This window comes from Paramisgurnus dabryanus, chromosome 4 (genome assembly GCF_030506205.2).
Source record: "Paramisgurnus dabryanus chromosome 4, PD_genome_1.1, whole genome shotgun sequence".
Taxonomy (NCBI): domain Eukaryota; kingdom Metazoa; phylum Chordata; class Actinopteri; order Cypriniformes; family Cobitidae; genus Paramisgurnus; species Paramisgurnus dabryanus.
In genome coordinates, this window is record NC_133340.1 from 22868233 (window position 1) to 22887249 (window position 19017).

Consider the following 19017-nt stretch of genomic DNA (forward strand, 5'->3'; position numbering starts at 1 on the left):
ACGTCATGTCTTATGTGAGCACCCTTGTGTTTCTGAAATACATACCATGAGATACGTAAACATTTTCTGCAGCTCCAGCAGTGTGGTCTTATGCTTTATATCCTCTGAATACTAAAAGCAAACAGACAAAATAATTATAATAGGTCACAAATCCAAACAATTAAAAAAAAAAGATGCATAAAAAGAAGTAAAGATTGTGTGTGTTGTACTGACTTTGGCAGTAAAGACCGCCTGTCTGGCCTCTGGGATCATGTAGAGTTGTTGGATGGTGGACGCCAGGTAACACGTGGCGCCCAGGTTGGTCAGACCTACGAAGCGACACTCGGCTCTGACATCATCATGGGGCCAGTAATCCCACTTATACGGAGCATGAGACGCTACAAAAACATAACACACCCAGCTCATAATGAGTTTATGAAATCATTTATACATCATCTCTCTCATAAAAGTGATGCACGCAAGGTCAGCTTGTGCGCGTACTGCTCACCCTGCATGTGTTGCGACATGACCCAGTTGTGCAGCAATCTGTAATTCTCCACCGAGCCCTTAACCACCTCCACTAACAGGTCGTATGCTGCTGCGCGGGCCGCAGGACTTTTGCATTTGGGCTGCTGTCGGTCCTTCAGGCTGGGCAACAGAAAGAGCAGGTCGTACGTGTCCCTCAGGAACTCCTGACCTTCCCGTGAGAACTTAAATGGAGGCTTGTGCTTCAGGACGCTGGTGGCCAGGCGCAGCAGACCAGTTAGACCATCGTCCTCGATCGCCCCGTCCTGTTGGTCCAAAATCTCGCGACTGCAAGTAGAAAACAATTATCAGTTAGAAGGATTGAGGGTTTTCAAAAGCATGAATCTTATTGGTCAATCGCAGTGCTGGACATTGATGTCTTATAAGTTTAAATCAGTTAAAGTCTGCGGGTCGTGTGAGTGACCTGCGGATGCAGTCGGCGAGGTGTCGGGCAAGGGCGTCCAGGTCCAGCAAGGTGGTCTGACTGGCATCTTTTACGTGGATGTTGTCGATGAGTTTACAGAGCAGCCAGAAGTATTCCTTACAGCCGGTCCTGAACAACGCCTCTTCTTCAAAATCCTCCACCTACACACACAAACATGCCATCATTTAACACGGGGGTTAATATGGGCACAATGCGAGCCTGGGGTGGTGTGAGATGTGTGTGTGTACTCACTCTGATGGGTTTGAGAGCTTGTGCGTCTGGCAGGAACTTTAATAGCGTGGATGCAGCAAGAAGCAGGAAGGATCTATTGATGGATTCTCCACCCTCGAGTCCAGACAGAGAGAGCTTATACAGACCACTGCACGCCTCCTGACGTACTGCCGTCTACAAACACATACCACACAGTTTGTGAGCCGCTATGAGTAAAGAGACCTTCAGAGTAGTGCTGTAACTAACGATTATTCTCATACTTTATTCATCGGGCATTTATTTATTTAATCGGGTGATTATTTAGTTACTTATTTTGGCTTAATCGGGCAATTATTTATTTATTTAATCAAGCAATTATTTATTTTTGCTTAATCATGCAATTATTTATTTATTTAAGTGGGCGATTATTTATTTATTTATTTTCACTTAATCGGGTGATTATTTAGTTACTTATTTTGGCTTAATCGGGCAATTATTTTTTTTTCGCTTAATTGGGCAATTATTTATTTTTTAATCAGGCAATTATTTATTTATTTTTGCTTAATCAGGCAATTATTTATTTATTTAATTCGACAGATTATTTATTTATTTTCACTTAATCAGGGATTATTTATTTAATTATTTTCACTTACTCGGGCGATTATTTATTTATTTATATTCACTTAATTGGGCAATTATGTATTTATTTGATCGGGTGATTATTTCGTTATTTATTTATTTTTGCTTATCCAGAGATTATTTATTTATTTTCACTAAATTGGGCAATTATTTATTTTATAATCAGGCGATTATTTATTTTTGCTTAATCAAGCAATTATTTATTTATTTAATCGGCTGATTATTTATTTATTTATTTTCACTTAATAGGGGATTATTTATTTATTTATTTTCACTTAATCGGACAATTATTTATTCCCGATTCTTTTCCACAATTAATCGGCCGATTATTTTTTTATAGAAATAATCGCAAGATGAATCGGAAAAAACATTTGGAAAATTAAGATTTTTTCAATTAATCTACTAATCAGACTAAAACATAAATATTCACTTTCATTTTGTTTTTTTTATTTTTTAAAGCTAAATAAGGCACTAAATCAGGGTATTCACATGTAGAAGTGTACTTTTACAAGTGCAAAAGCCACACACTACTACATTTACATTTTACATTTACATTTATTCATTTAGCTGACGCTTTTATCCAAAGCGACTTACAATTGCTATATATGTCAGAGGTCGCACAGATGTACTAATAATCTTTTGGATTTTTATATTTTAGGCCTTTAAAAAAAATGTGTGCAGATTTTAAAAAGTAAAACATCTTTAAATGTCAAAATATAAATGAATTGAGTCTTCAGGGATGTGCTGGTGAGGAAATTTTGCAACAGGTTAAAAAACTCATTTTAATCTTCAACTTTAGACATTGATGAGAATAGTGTTGGGTGATATGCCCCATTTTGAGATCGCCCTATCGTCAGCCTGTGAGATCGATGGTACACGATAGTATCGGGGGGCGGGGCAGTAGTTTACTTATTCACCTTTTACTCGTCTATGACAAGTCACTTGATTGGTGGACAAAAGAGAAGCAAGAGCAACACTGTCATGACCGCAACCTTCTCAAAACCGATGCCATTAATCCGAACGCATCATTAAAACCCAGGCAATGATGGTGCGGGAGCATGTGACATCAAAGACCAATTAAACACAACAAATTTCATTGTTTTTTTTTTTATTTTAGTTTTAATTAGGATTTAGTTGTTGCAGCCCTACTTCAGAGGAGAACTTGTTTGGGACAAGGATCGCACAATCCCAATCAAAAAACTAAACACGGTATACTGCTGTAACTTCCGGCTATATGACAGTTATGAGAACTTTACTAATATTGTTCTTTAATTATAATGTACCTCAGGTATGAGCAGCGTGAGCTTTTTCAGCCAATCGTGTAGCTGTTCACTGTCGGCCAGGCTGGACTTCACCACAGAACAGCAGTGAGCCCAACTTACCAGCAGCCACATTGAGTAATGAGTCACTGTGAAGACACACACAATTTTACACTCATCAATAACAATACCAAATGAATCAAAAATCCAACCAATGAGGCGCTTACCCTCATGTCTGGACCTGTGATCTGATTGGGCCTTCAGAACCCTGTGTGCCAGATTGTCGTACGTGTAAGCCAAGTTAATGAGCCGCTGGATGAGGTTGGTGTCTTGAACGAGACTCAGAAACACCTGAGGGAAATCTTAAAATGAGCCACAGCAAATACACGAAAAATATATATAATGAAAAGCTTGATGTCGTCACGCACCTCCGTAAGACGGGGTATGTGTAGGTTCTTCCCATGATCCACGGTAGATTTTCGAGACTTCCCCGGCCACGCTCTCTTCCTTTGCGTGTCGGTGAGACCGGACCAGGCGAAGACATCGTGATATGCCAAATCCAAATCGGCCGGGTCCACGGCAAACTGACAGATCAGCTTCAGCAGACAGGCAAGACAGTCCAACAACCACTACAGTGACAGAAACATTAGAAGACATAAAAAAAAAGATTTTGTGGTTATATCTGTCAGGTTCATACAAAAACACTCACCACCGTCCAGAATTCCTGCTCTTTTGGCTCTAGGATCGCAGAGTTAAAAATATCCAGCAGAAGCTGAAGACCTCCAGACGACACAAACTACAAGAGACACAAGATGAATTTTTTTTTAAAGAAATATCAGACACTAAACTTTCACTTTCAGGAGTGTCGTAAGACAGATGTTGGTACCTTGCAGCTCCACGTGTTCTTACTGTTCTCGATCTGTTCTTCGCTGGAGTCATCCGAGTCTGGATACAAATCACTGTAGCTGCCCTGAAACACACACGTTCACATGCACACGTTCAGCTTCAAACATTTTACATTGCGAGAGCGATGCTGAATATACTGTTAGTGCGTGTAAGTACTGTAGATTCGCGGTGAATCCTGCGATTCGGTTTGCCGAGGGCCTCTATGATTTCCAACGCGTAGAGCAGCTTATGGGCGCTCTTGATCCTCAGAAGATCCTTCCAGCACAAACCGTCAGATCCCTTAAACAGAAAGCATGATATTAATTTAAGTGAAATACAATTTTTATTCGTCAAGGTCATCGCATGATGTCATGTGTTGTCCAGACACAACACATAGAGACAGAGCGCAGTTATGTTAATTTAAAAACCATGCTCACCGTGGGGGAAACAATCCAACCACCTCCATTGACTTTGTATTGTTAGAAGCCACTTCCTTGTCATTTCTGGCTTATAATAAAAAACAGATTAATGCTTAAAAGCTGCTGTGTGATAGGATATACAGCTAACAAGCCAAAAAACATAGAAATATGTTTTCCTCTAGTGGGCGCAGTTCTACTAATATGAGTACTATGAAAAGTTGCCCGTTTCCACTTTTATGTCTTTAAACGCTCGTTTTTTGGGGTTGAAAGCTTATAAAAACTTATTTCTGGGTTTTTTTGCTTGTTGGCTGTACATCCTGTCACACAGCAGCTTTAAGGCATCATTCAGTTTTTGTTATAAGCCAGAAATGACAAAGAGGCAATACAAAGTCATGGAGACGTATGGATTGTTTTCCCCCCGGTGAGAGTGGTTTTTAGGTTATGAGACGTTGCGCTCTGTCTCTATGGTGGTCACACAGCTAATACAAGACAGGCAGATGTGGTTAAAAAAAAAATTTTTTGCAGGGGAATGACAATCGTTTTGCTACATAAGACCCTTATGCCTCGGTTGGGATTGTTTAGAGCCGTTTGAAGCTAAACTGCACTGAACCTGTAAACTGTTGAGGTCCAGAAATGTCCTGGAATGTTTTCCTCAAAAAACTTAATTTCTTTTCGACATAAACATCTTGAATGACAAGGGGAAAGTGCCGTAATCCTTTAACAGTAAAAGCCTGCCTTACTGTAAACCACTGTAGTTTTTCAGGTTGCTTCAGCCCAGATGAACTTTTATGTGTATTTGGCGCCACCTACTACATTTTTACGGATGTGCAGTATGATTGACATATTGAGAGGCATTTATGTGAAAAAACTGTTGCCTTATATGTCCTGGAGTAGGTCAAGATGCTGTAAGTGATGTCACGTGACTGACCGTGTCATCTGAGATGTTCTGGAAGGCCTGAAGCATGCTGGGACAGGTGGGCAAAAGCATGAGCAGCTCCCACACGCGTCGAGACAGATTTTCAGCGTGGAGGTGAAGCTCCTCACAGCGAACGCTCTGCAAAAGACCAAACGCAAACACATTACCAGATGAACCCAGAATCAATCACGGTCTGCTCTGGATCCGGCACGGCCGAGCCGTACCTCAGTGCTGTGCTGGGGTCTGTCTGGACTGGGCGGTTTGAAGCAGGCCAGCATCTCCAGCAGGTCGAAGAGTGTGGTGAGGTGTGGCTCCTGCAGGAGCAGCAGCATAGGGATGTGCTCCTTCTGAGGAGGCGGCAAACACGAGGCCGGCAGCTGAACCCCCTCACCCTTCCTCTCTCTCCTCGGAGCGCCCAGAGACACGAACACCATCTGATGCAACGACACAGAAACTGGTCTAAAGACACTCGATTTCACACTATGATCTCTTTTCACTTTAGGCTTTGGGGATAATCGCTTACGGGTTACCTGCATGTCTTTGAAGCCGAGCTCATGAAGAGTTTTTTCATCGTAGTCGGTGGTCAGCTCGTGTCCTGACGAGATCATGCGAACTGGACCCATCAGCCCACCTACCCGTAAACACATCCAGACATCAGGCACAATTTTTTCCCATAGAGAATAACATCAAAAAGCCAGTGTTGTGTGTACCTGGAAAGTCTTGTTGACGACTGGTTTGGCCAAACTCCTGCAGCTGGGCCTGCTGGCTGAGTTGATCCTTCTGAAGGTTCTCGTACCAGTGAGTGACCTCCGCCCTCAGGTCAGCCACCTGATCGCTGGGGTACATCTCAATGGTCATCTACGCACACAACACAACAATTAAAACTCAGACTGATTGTGAAATCTAAATCTGATTACAGAACAGACAAGATTAACGTTGCATTAACACAGCAAAGGTTATGGGATCGGTCCCCAGTGCAATGTAAGTTGCATTGGATGAAATGCATAAATATTAATATAACCCCGCCCCCATGCCTGAGCAGGTACCGATGATGATGTCATGGTCACCTTGTCAGGCAGTCCTGCAGGCTGACACACGATCCGGAGTGGGAGAGACTGTTTGTCGCTGAGAGCTTTCAAATGGCTGCTGATGCCCGTCCCCTCGATTTGCCACTGCCTCAGGTGATATGCAAACCTGCACACACACACAAAAACAAGATCTGAGCAGATCGACACTAACACAATCAGCTTTTTGATAATATGGGTCAGTGGCAATTATGTTATGGTGTTTCTGGAACTATGGGCGCTTGCAAATAAAACCGCAACTTCTCTTCTTGCACTAGCCATGTGACGCGCCAGCAAGACCTTAATAACGTCGAAAGGTCAGGCGTTACATTAGTGAAACATTAATAAGCATCATTCCACATACAAAAACGTCAGAACGGTCCTCTTTCTCCACACTTGTAAACACTAGTGCTGTGACGGATCACAGTTAATCCGTGATCGACCCACGGTTCGGCTTGGATGCGATTTGCGGATTAATACGTAAATTTAAATAGGGAAAAATTATCTTTTGCACGTGTTTCAAAGGCTTGCAAATGTTAACATTCAAGTGATTTTAAACAATTTAACCACAAAAAGGCACTGAAGTGAGCAGCTTTCTGTATGCAGACGCACATGTGGTTGAATGTGTCCGGTCCAGCTCCAGTCAGATGTGATCATCCCTTCAAAGGCAAGCAGATTCAGAACTCTTGATGTGTAAACTTTAGAGAGTGCTACTGTGTCTCATACTGTATTCGACTAATATACATTTTGCGAATAGAACAATGAAAAAAAACGTAACGTTTTTATGTGGGACGACTGTTTATGCTGCGCTGATTGGAATTCGCCCTCCGTCTGTGCATGTTTAAGTGCACTCAAAAGTGTACACACAGAGAGACGCGTTTCAAAAAGCAAGCGAACATAAAATCTTTTTGTTCTTGACAGGGCACATATAAACAAAATGATCTCCGCAGTATTCTTTTTCTAATAAAAACATATGTTTGTGTCTTAAGTGTATGTAGAGATTACAGCCAGAAACCAGTCTGTGCTTATTTGGTCTTAAAGAGACAGTAACCTCTCTTAAGTCTGTGTCATTAATATTAATCAAACAACCCAAGACAAAGAGAAAATCCCTTCTGTAACTCTAAAAAAAAAAAATTCGAGAGATATCTTGTCAATCTGCAATACCGCTATTATCCACCAGGTGGCGCTCTTCCGCAACTTATAAAAACCTGGCGGTGAAAGAGTTAATTGTGCAACTTTGTTCTTTTTATAAATGTTTGTAATTTCTTTATTTGTTCTTATTAGATTTTCCCACCCCATTTTTGCTGATCCGAAAAATGATCCGATCCGTGCTTCAAAAACCGTAATGTGATCCGAACCGTGAGTTTTGTGATCTGTCACACGCCTAGTAAACACTGGAGCGGTTGTTTCACATACGTAATGCGTGACCTTTAGACATGATTATGTAATACGTAAGGTCACACTGGCGCATCACACGGCTAGTGCAAGACAAGAAGTAAAAAAGTACTTATAGCTAAGTAGCACCATAAAAAAAAAAATTACATGATAACATAATAATAAACATGTTTTTGACAAAAATTTTAAAAAATGGATTTCTCTCGTTTTGCAACGAAACTCTTCTTTTTTTGGCAAAAATAACTATCGTTTCTCTAGATAAGACCATTATGCCTCGTTTTGGGATCGTTTAGAGCCCTTTAATGCTACATTGAAACTGTTAACTGTTAAGGTCCACTTAAGTCCACTACATGGAGAAAAATCCTGGAATGTTTTCCTAAAAATCTTGATTTCTTCTCGACTGAACAAAAAAAGACAAACATCTTGGATGACATGGGTAAATTATCAGAATTTTTTTATAAAAGTGTAAAATTCCTTTAAAAGAACACCCATAGATGCGTTTAGTTTATCATTGTGTTTTTCAATATGTACCTGCGCCTGAAGGCCTCCAGGTGTGTTTTGAGGAGCAGTAGTCCTCTCTCTATGATGGTGAGACTGGAGTGAGCGTCTTTCTCCAGGTTAGCAGACGCCATCATCAAACTCTCCATACACTTACTGATGAACTCCTGCTCCTTCTCTAGACCCGTTTTACCTACAAACACACATACCAAAAAACACATCACACACCTGCCAACACCTGTCTATAGGAAAGAGTTACATACACAAACATCTCACAAAAACTCGAAATTATATTGTGTATGCTTAGGAAAGAGTATGAGATCTACTGACCGCTGATGTAATAGGAGTTGATATACTGGATAGCAGCTCGGCTGATGTCGGCGGACTGAGCCCTCAAGGCGATACCCCACAGCTGATCCATACCACACAACTACAGATACACACAGAGATATTATAGTCAAAGGTATAAGTAGACAACAGGTTGAACACAGACAAATATGAAGTAAACTACTCCAGATGTGTAACCTCGCAGTTTGAGCTGCTGTCGTAAGCACTCGTGGCCAGACGAGCCAGATTACACAGATGCTGAAACAAATTGAGCCCTGTCATGCTGATCGTCTCTGGTTTCAGCTGAGGCATCTGAGAGAATGAGAGAGCAGGTGATGAGAGAGACCCACTTTCAGCACAAGTAAAAGTGTAGAAGATAAAAAGAGTTCACACCTTTTCGAGGAACAGATGCTTATAGGTCTCCATGCCCATGGCATGCTGGTCTTTACTTCGGACCTGATTTAAAAACCAGTGCAAGGCGTCGTCGTAACACTCAGAGTCCTCCACTAAACAGTGCCACAGGATATCCACCTGCTCCAGACTCAACCCTAATACACAAACACACACAGGAGAATAATGTTAAATAGTCAGAATTCAAAATAAGTAGTTTTTAAGCATACCCGAGGGTTCGCGTATAGTACAATTGTATGCGCGCACTGCCGAACTTTTACTTTGTACGCGCACGTAGTATGTAGCCCAGAAGATGCAGTGCATTGTCGCAATTTATAAAACGGTTAGTTCCAATCCTTGATTCTGATTGGTCAATAGGTGTGCTTTATTGACGCTTCGCGTCGTGCCTAACAACGCCCTTCAGCCGTTACTTATTCACGATACAGCACAGCCTCTCGTATCTTATTGCTTACAAACTTTACGATCAAATCTGTGCGGACACACGCTTTATAAATAAGGCCCTAGGCTTCGCGTTGTGCCGCGGCATGTTTGGGGGTGTGAAGATTTTGCAACAATCATTCATGAAAGTCTCTAAAGTTTATAACAACAATATAAAAACACGTTAAAATGTCTCACACTCTTTTAAAAATACATTGTTTATTTGATCTTGATGAAATGTACTGTCAACAATGTCAGCTTTCATCTTCGATCAGGCGGCTTTGTGTTATTTCCGTCCGAAACATTAAAGGTGCAAGATCAAAATGTATTGTTTTTATTACCTTAGAATGTGCAATTTATAGACGTTTCATCGGACGCACGTGCAGTGACGGGATACTGGTCCAAACTTTACTTCCGTTTTCAGTTTTTATAACGTTCCGAATAGATGCTAAACTGAACTCTTGAACTCGTCGAAAATAACAAATGTTTTGGTTTCCTAGGTAATCAACGTGTTGTTTATTTTGCTTGTTATATAAATAAACTACGTTTAAAGTACTTTGTGTTATTTATTCTTAGTGGAGTTTACCGAAAGTTATGTGTCGACTACGAACGCCGCTAAAACCGTCTATATCTTACATGGAAGTCGCCATCATGATTTTACAGTAGCCCAAAATAGACAAACTGCTCTATAGAACGCGTTTGTCAATACGTTGTCTCAGACGATGACGTGTTTGTCCTGTGGCAGCTTTTGTATGCGTTTGGAAATAGGCCCTCTCCCAAATTGCGCACTTCACGTGGACTTTTGGTCTCGTGGCCTGAAATTGCGCATGCTCGCTTACCCCTCGTTCAGACAGCCAATGACAAGCAGTAGCAGAGCGACGCGATCTCATTCATTTCAATGGAAACCTGGCGACTTCCGGCGACACGAGCGACAGTGACCGTTGGCGACCGTATGGGCGTGTCCAGCGACGCGAGAAAGTTAAGAAAAGTTTAACTTTATGCAGATGTCGAGCGACTTTTGGGAGCGACTACCAATGAGAACAAAGCAGTGGAGTTCACGTCACCCTTCTCTCGTCAGTTACTGGCGTGGATGGTACTCATTTGTTTATGACAAGCAGATTTAGAAACGCCTCATTGAAAGAGACAAGCGACACACAGCGATAACGTCGCTGGCTGTCTGAACGAGGGGTTAGTCTACGAGTCCATAGGGTGTCCCATCTGTCATTTTTACACTCCGAAATTTTGCTCATCAGCGCCCCCTTTGCACCCTTGATGTGGTCTTCGGGCGAAGCCAACACTGCAGCAGGCTTTGCGCACTTTACCAACCCAGAAGTCCTCGCGAAAGAGCAATCAGAAGGGAGAGGTTCCCACTGATGGGCAATTTCTCTTCCTATTTCCGGCGTGATGCTCAAGTCTGTCCCAAAATACGACACCGGTGCGCTCTCGTGGACTCGCTTCAAGGGTCCCTAAGGTCTGCACTGCATGATGTCACCAAAGCGTGGACTCTGAGAATGTCCATAAGTCTGGAGCGTGCCATTTGGGACAGGGCCATAGAGGGATGAGCTGAGGACGTTGGTTGCATACTATCAACAATGTCAGCTTTCATCTTCAATCAGGCAGCTTTGTGTCATTTCCGTGCGAACCGTTAAAGATGCAAGATCAAAATATATTGTTTTTATTACCTAAGAATGTGCAATTTATAGACGTTTCATCGCCCCGCCCGCATCAGTCTTATCACTAGATATCGCAAAAAATCTCCACACTGGTACTTAAAGATGGCGACACACAGGTCTCCCAGAAATCCTGTGTAATTTGACCAATCAGAGGACGACTTCTGTATGCATCAGACGTTCAGCCAAAGGTCTGTGAGGCTGAGACTACAACTGACCTTGGTGAATGAATACTGCTAGTTACTTGCTAGTTTACTGTCATTTTATTATGAACGACAACATAAAATGATAAAAACTATATAGAAGTTCAACCCTCACAGAAGTCCAATTTTAAATACACAAGAGGAATGTTTCTGGCATTAAGGAAAAACCTTGAGACTCACTGAAGTGGTCAGGTGATCCAAGCGTTGAGAACACGCAGGTGAGAAACTGCAAACGCACTTGCACCTCTGCACTGTGACTGTACCTGTGACACACAACTGATGTTAACACACAAACACTTTATTCAAAGGTATACACACTCTTAATAAAATTCAAACCCACTTACAGAGCGAATTTGTGGCGCTGCTCTCTCACTTCCTGGATATAGTGCAAGAGATTATCAAAGAAGAGCTTCATCATGTGAAGCTCCTTCTCAGCCCACCTGCAGCACACCATCATCATCATCACCATCATCATCATCATCATCCTTCCTCAACAACTCTACTTATGTTATTACAAGATGCAACATTTAAGTTCGTAAACATGACAATTTCAGTAAGTGAATACAAAACCTGTATAAACCAAACAAAGAGCAAGCAATCGTTAGTCACAATTGAGGGAGGTGGGCGGAGCTTACATGGTTATCCAATGAGTGTCGTAGCTGGAGCCAAACTGCTGAAAGGTTCCAAAAAGCTTGGGCAGCAAACGCAAGGACACCACCACCGACCTATGGACCAACAAAAATAAACCAATCAATCAAACTACATGACCTGAGAGAGAGAACCGAACCTCACGCACAACCTCGTGAGGGACTCACCGGTGGTTAGCGAGGTTTTCCAGACAGCCCTCGATAAAACGCATGCGGATCTGGCGGTCAGTAAACCAACAGACCAAAGAACACAACAGCTTCTCTGCTTCATTGATCAAGCCCTCTGATAGGTGGATCTATTTGGCATGGGAATAAGACACAATCAGATGTCGGTGTACACCAAATATTTTAGCATGCCATGAGTTAAACGTACCGCATTGTCGTCCTGGACAAGATCCCACAGAAGAGTGTTGCCTTTCTTGCAGACGTTGTCCAAGTTGATGTCAGTCACAGCGTGGGTGGAATACTGATGTTTGTGCACTGCCGGACCTGGAGTGGATGTTCATATCATCATCTTACATGACTAAGCATAACCTTAGCGTAACCTTAGTGTTTAAGTGCTGTGTGGTGTGTATTTACCTTGCACCAGGTGTTCGTGGTATATGGAGGCCAAGTTGGGCAGGTGTTGCTGCAGGTGTGAGCTGAGCTCGGCGTGTGAATTGATCTGAACCAGCTCTTCCTCGCACCCGGATTCCTCTCCGTCGAAATCCGCCATGTTCTTCTCGGACTTCGCGCTGACCTGGGAACTGCTACAGCTTACGTCGTCTGCGCTCAGCATGTCCTCTACCATATGACTGCATATAGAGACGGCGTTTGAGAGCATGTCACAAAAAATAGGTAATGTCGCATAGGAAAAGCAGCCTTACCCATCATGGTGGTGGTGATGATGATGGTGGTGATGATGGTGATGATGATGTTGCTGTGGGCTGATGAAGCGTCTGCAATTGAAAAGTTCATTGCCCATGGCCTCCGTCAGGAAGTCTGATGGTCGAGGCAAACAGGAAGGCTCCTGGGTTGGACCCATGTCTTGCTGTGGTTGCTGGGGATTCTGGGAATGTGAAGAGGGGTCGGCCTGCTCTCCGGACGTTCCTTCCAGACACATGGATGAAGAGGTGCACGGATCAAGAATTCTAAGGGAAGATGACGACGAGGCTACCATGGCAGCGGCTGTCTCTGGAGAGAAGGGAACAGATTTGGTTTTGGAAAGGGTGGGACCGGAGGTAATGTTGCCGGGAATGCCGGGCTGAATTCCGGTTCGTTCCGGAGGACCTTGGACATCTCCGAGAGCTTCCCCTGCTTTCCGTTTGCGTAGTTCTGATGTGGAGGTATCTCTGCTTTCTTTCTGCGGGCTTCCCTCTGACGCCACGGCAGGTCTGTCGTCATCGTCGTCTTCATCGTCATCTTCATCATCCTCATCATCGTCCTCTTCTTCCTCCTCCTCCTCCTCCTCTTCTTCTTCTTTCAGGGCCTCGCTGTCGGCCATGTCGTCAGAGTGCAGCTCGCTCCCCGGGCTGCCTGCCGATTGGCTGGCTCTGCTGGATCCGGCCTCGTTACTGGACGCTTCGCTGCGACCGCTGCTGCTGCCCTCCTCTCCGCTGTTGGCCGTCTCATCCGAGCTGCCCTGCAGGGACTCCTGCCATACAACAAATTAAACATTTAACGTACCTGACCGGCATTTTTTAACACTTATATATACAAATGTACGTGCTCGAGTTACCTCTGTGTCTGATAGCCTCTGTTGTCCTCGTTTACCGCTGCTCATGATTGGCTCGTCCATCTCCATGTCACTTCCTCCACTGTGATGCGTGTCGCTGTTGTCACTGCTTTCCGGACTTCCCGCAGGAGAACCTGGAGAAAAACATATCACTGATATTTGAACCAGAAAACAATGCACTGTAAAGTACTTTACATAAAAGCATCTGCCAAATGTATAAATGTAACAAAGATAAACAGTGATAAATGTGAAGGTCTGACATTTATGTCACATACGCACTGACCTTTCTTGTTGCCCATGGGAATGTTGGTGTTAAGCAGCGAGGCGAAGGAGCTCTGTTTGGATAGCTGAGTTTTGGCTGCCAGGGCGTTATTCCATAAGGCCTTGATCAACATTGATGCCAAATACAGCGTCTGCGAACACACAAACAATAAAACCAAATACAGAGTTTAGCAAAAAAAACACATTCCACTTCACATCTGGAAAATATCAGCATCTTGCACCAAGAATGCCATGTTTACAAGATGAAAAATATTAAATCCAAAACAGATCGAGCGTGTCATACCTGCTCTGTGTGCGCACTGGGGTGTAAGCCGGACACCAGACTGAGCACGTGCCGTAGAGGAACCGGGTCAAGGTTCTTTATGAGGGAGGGGAAGAGATCATGGATGTAGCGACTGCAGTGCTTCAACTGAAAAAAGAGAGAGACTGATCAGTAAAAAAACATTTGTCACATGACGTTGCAAGTTTAAATCATCAATAAGTGTCATCCAGATCACTTCAAATCATGAAAGGTCAAGACTCTCACACTATGTGCTGTGCTGTAGAGGTCTTCTAAGGTCCAAAGAAACGTACCAAACCTGAAATGACCCGAATTACTTTTTACCCAAACACGTAAACCGTGTTTTTTTTTTAAAGAAAGACCAGACCGAGACAAACCTGAAAAAAAATTAGGTCTGACCTGACCCAGTGGCATTTTTTTAACCTGTATGTTATCGGCACGACGTGTGTGCAGTAGGGTTGTGCCGATAGAGATAGTACAGCCAGTTAGATAGTAGTTTCACATTAACATGCGTATTGGGTGCTTTTCCGCGCATGAGAGGGTTCGTGGGCTTCATTGTGCGAGAGAGCTTGTAACGCGCGCGGATTTCTTAATTTACACGAATCTTGCTCGGACGTAAATGCGCGTGGCATGGACGAATTCTAGCACATTAATTGTAATGTGCATGACTCCGACGACTCCTCACGCATTAGCTTGCAATACGCGCAGCTCTGACATTTCCCTGCACTAGAGAGGCACATAGGGGTTTAAAACCAGTGAGTTTGTCATCCCCGGTCCCTGGCATGCAGAACATTTTGGAGCACCTGGACTTAATGACGTGCTCGGATTAATGTTATCAGTTTTGAAAAGGTTGGGTCATGACAGTGTTACCCTTGCTCTTTTTTGTCCAGCAATCAAGTGATTGATAAACGAGTTAACTACTGCTTCGCCCCCGATACTATCGTGTATTGGCGATCTCATTGGCTGACCATGTCAAAATGAGGCATATTGCCCAACACTAGTGTGCAGTCAGACAAAGAAACACCGGTGGCCTCGCAAACAAGTGGCCTCCTGCTCTATTCATTTTCATTTGTTATCTGGTGACAACACCAAGGTAACCGCTAAGTGAGCATTCAAAAATGATTGACAGGTCGGGCTATACGAAAATGAACCTACCGCCAGCCACACAATGTCACAAGCGCTCTTGGCAAACAATTGATGGGTTGGAAAAAGACTCGATGCACACATGCAAGATAGTCTGGGTCAGTTTGTCAAAAACACATTCATTTTAAATTACCCGACATGCTAATATTATACCCGACCTGTGTCCGAGCCTAACAGTGTCACAATTTTGAAAGGATCGAAATTAAGTCACAACCTCGAACTTCGAATTAAAAAATGGAATCATTGATGCTTCCACGCCCCCATTTCACGTCCTGTCGGCTTGCCAAGCAAAAAAATAAACACGTGTTGAGTGCTGCGAGTCAACCTCCTCTAACTTCACCAGCTACAGCCAGTTAGCATGGCAGAAGCAGGAGACACCACGCAAGCTGCTCTTTACATGGGAAACAAAAAACAGCACGCACATCCCGCTTTCATCTGAACTCAATCAGAGCACAGCAGAACGGCGTCTGTGCCAGGACGGGTCGTTTCTGTGAACTGAGATCTGTTTAGGTTTCACAACAACTTATTTTAAGTTGCTTAAGAGTTATGAAAACAGCATTTAAACATTACTTATTGGGGTATAGTCTCACAATCTCGTCTGACGATAATAAAAGCACATTTTTAAGGTTTTTAAAGTACTGACAGGAATGTTCATCTGACAGGAAGTTTCGTTTTATCAGGTATGTGAGTGTACAATATTTTTCCACTGGAAGCACGACTAACATGGCAGGGCAACTCTGGGTTCAAGGTCAGATATTATATTTTATAAAAGTCTAGTCTAAAAATGGCGAATCGAATTGTGACCTTTGACACCCGTGACACCCCTATCCGAGGCACACGTAAAACTTTTAGCCCCGAACCCACTTGGGTCGGACCTCTGGTTTTCGGATCTAAGTGGACCCATGAAGACCTCTAGTGTGTTGCATACAGTGGACACTTAAAAAAACAGCACAGGTAATGTGTCAGTATGCTAATCTTAAAAGAATAAGCGGGCAGGTTTGTGTGAGTGAGTGTACCTGAGCAGCCGCCCATATACAGTCCACATGTTGAGTGCTCAACCGTCCCTCTGAAGCCAGGAAGTTCAGGATCACTTGGCACTGTTTAATGATCTACAACACAAAGAGTCATAAATCTCTACCAAGAAAATAACTGTTCAACCAAAGAAACATCTCAAAACTTGCTTACAGGAAAAACAGACTACAAGGACAGCTAGAATATATATTTTCCTAAGTAAATGTGAGTGATGCTTGGCCACGCAAAAGCTAAACATGCCAAGTCTCTATGATATCCCGGTTCCCAAGACACAAACCGCAGGGATTTTACACCTGTTTTCTCTCATCAAGAAGCAATTTGAAGCACAAACTTACCTCAATGTGCAAATTTGGTCCAAATATGTGCTCTACGACATTGTTGTTGATAAGCCAGTCGGCGAGTTCCTTCGCTATTGACCTGAGAAAAGAAACATAAACGATGTGTTTCGTCACAAACAGTTTTGATTCTCTAATTTGATTGGTCAAGCGGTGTCCGGTGATGATATTAAGTATAAAGACTCACGTCTCAGTGTCAGACACCAGGGACTCATTGTTACAGACGTCATTGAAGGTGTGTAGCTGATTCTGCAAAATACAAGCAAAAGATTAGAGAAAGGCAACAAAAGCATGTACGTTTGTTTGCACGTGAGGGTTTCATACTGTGATCTGGCTGAGTCCGGCGAGTCTCATGGTGAGCGTTGGACTCATGAAGTATTTGAAGGCCAGATCCAAACTCTCCCTGTCGAAACACAGCGCGCTGTCCAACGGTTCCTTCACCGTGCTCCACATCAGATCGGCCATGTTCCTCGCTGCGCTCTGACGCAACTCCTGATCCGACAACTTACACAGATATCTATAAAAAGAAAGAGAGAGAGAGAGAGGAATTACATAATCAATCTTGCTTTATCCTTAGTGGGTCTTTTTGCACCTCACCGACATCCTTCCTGACATGACAAACACCAAAAGAACAAATAGTAAAATGTAAGTAAATTTACCAGATCACATGCTGATCAGTGTTACAAATGCAGACTGAGCTCATCAGGTTGTGCGACACATTTTAGCACAAATTGTTTTGTGAATCAGTCACAATATAATGCAGGCTTTGTAGAGAGCTTGTTATTGACGGATGGGACAGTTAAAAATAACAGAAAACTATTGACCCAGTTTGTAAAAAATAAACTAAAATCCTTTTCACAGCATTGCACATGGCACTACTATATATGATTTTCACAGGCAAAGATTACTTATTATTAGTGATGCTCTGAAATGAAAATTCTGGGTCGAAACTTCTGGATGCACTTGACAGAAATTGATAAAAAAAAAATACAAATAAAAATGTATAATTGCTGTGATAGGTTGTGTAAATAGTGCCTTGTATTGGAAATGCAATGACCTTTGACCTTTAAGCCTAAAGTATAGTTAGTTTTTCTTTATCCAGCGGTGTGCGTACAGTGAGCGCATACTCAGGGTTTCCCGCAGCACTTTGCAGTTTGGGTGGCCCGCCTAAGCTGGGAAACCCTGCCGCCTTAACTAGGTCGTCCAAAAAAATTATAATTTGCTGCAAAAAAGGTCGTCAAGTGCATCTCGGAGAAAAGCGTGGAAGGCGGAAATGAGAAAGACGTGGTCCGGACCGTCATTGCCTGGAGGATAACTAGCCAGTTGATAAAACATCTCGGAGAAATGAGATAAAGACGTGGTCCGTCATGTCTGGAGGATAGCCAGTTGATAAAACACGTGTCCATGAGAACTTTAAGTGGACTTATGTTTTGGGTTTATTTTAGCCTGTTATTGTATTCGTCTATAGTTCTTGCAAATTTAAAGTAAGTTAGCTGGTGATTTGGTTGTTTGAGCAACCTGCTAGCTAGGTTTCACGTGCCTGTTGATTAGATATAACGTTATTTATGTGAATTATTTACATGCTACAGTTACACTCCTTTAAGATAATGTAATTAATAGTGGGAAATAATCAGTTTTAAACAAATTTGCGCTTTCTATCATCGTTTGCCAGACGTTCTACAACATCTGCTTCAGTTTGTGTTTATTAACCCTTTAGTTTCACTTCATCACGCAGCTATTCCCATTAGAGGTAAAAACATTTAATTCATCAATAATCTAGTATGTATTCATTTTCTGTCATAGTTTCTTCAAAAGTAAGTTTTATTTGAGTCTTTTTAATAAAAATATTTAAATTTTCATCATGATGCGTACGCTCCGCCCCTTTGATTGCTAATCCCGGCCCCAACCACCCGCCCAACCCTTCCACCTTTACTAACACATTTTCTGCGGGAAACCCTGGCATACTATTCAAAATTTGTGTAACATTCCTTGCACGCAGACCCTCGCATATGCATAAAAATTGATCTATACTTCTAGCTTTAGAAACTATAGAGATTGTATGATGCTAGATCAACAGTAGGACTGTACAATTAATAAAAAAGCTCACGATTCAAACACCCACACGATCTTATTCCTTAACTATAGCTTTTATTTGTTTGTTTATTAAACCTCCAGCAGAAATCAAACCGCACATTGAAATATCCGTGGGCGCTGTCATGAAGTGAGCCGTCATCATGTAAAGGGGGATTTTTAAACATTGTGCATTGACAATTGTTCACTGGTTCACTCGTTTAAACAACATGTTAAAAGCACGGATAAAGCTCGTGTTGATGCGTTCATTCT

At 42.6% G+C, this 19017-nt stretch overlaps 1 protein-coding gene across 2 annotated transcripts in view; it reads right to left on the reverse strand.

Moving 5' to 3' along the window:
* Positions 1–19017, reverse strand: part of usp34 (ubiquitin specific peptidase 34) — a 62571-nt gene that overhangs the window by 28097 nt on the left and 15457 nt on the right. The window contains exons 7-40 of one of the 2 annotated variants that reach the window (XM_065295173.2): positions 16999–17191; positions 16862–16923; positions 16675–16756; positions 16324–16416; positions 14168–14293; positions 13886–14015; positions 13606–13736; positions 12755–13521; positions 12468–12682; positions 12262–12377; positions 12057–12184; positions 11877–11966; positions 11586–11681; positions 11422–11504; positions 8934–9088; positions 8739–8852; positions 8544–8643; positions 8247–8406; positions 6303–6450; positions 5967–6114; positions 5787–5887; positions 5481–5690; positions 5269–5394; positions 4099–4221; positions 3923–4006; positions 3746–3832; positions 3465–3665; positions 3264–3387; positions 3061–3185; positions 1181–1333; positions 929–1089; positions 488–792; positions 214–377; positions 46–111 (exon numbers count right to left, since the gene is read on the reverse strand). In XM_065295173.2, coding sequence (XP_065151245.2) covers positions 46–111; positions 214–377; positions 488–792; positions 929–1089; positions 1181–1333; positions 3061–3185; positions 3264–3387; positions 3465–3665; positions 3746–3832; positions 3923–4006; positions 4099–4221; positions 5269–5394; positions 5481–5690; positions 5787–5887; positions 5967–6114; positions 6303–6450; positions 8247–8406; positions 8544–8643; positions 8739–8852; positions 8934–9088; positions 11422–11504; positions 11586–11681; positions 11877–11966; positions 12057–12184; positions 12262–12377; positions 12468–12682; positions 12755–13521; positions 13606–13736; positions 13886–14015; positions 14168–14293; positions 16324–16416; positions 16675–16756; positions 16862–16923; positions 16999–17191 — 5167 coding nt within the window. The remainder of the gene's footprint in view (positions 1–45; positions 112–213; positions 378–487; positions 793–928; positions 1090–1180; positions 1334–3060; positions 3186–3263; positions 3388–3464; positions 3666–3745; positions 3833–3922; positions 4007–4098; positions 4222–5268; positions 5395–5480; positions 5691–5786; positions 5888–5966; positions 6115–6302; positions 6451–8246; positions 8407–8543; positions 8644–8738; positions 8853–8933; positions 9089–11421; positions 11505–11585; positions 11682–11876; positions 11967–12056; positions 12185–12261; positions 12378–12467; positions 12683–12754; positions 13522–13605; positions 13737–13885; positions 14016–14167; positions 14294–16323; positions 16417–16674; positions 16757–16861; positions 16924–16998; positions 17192–19017) is intronic. The other variant, XM_065295174.2, reaches the window with a different exon arrangement.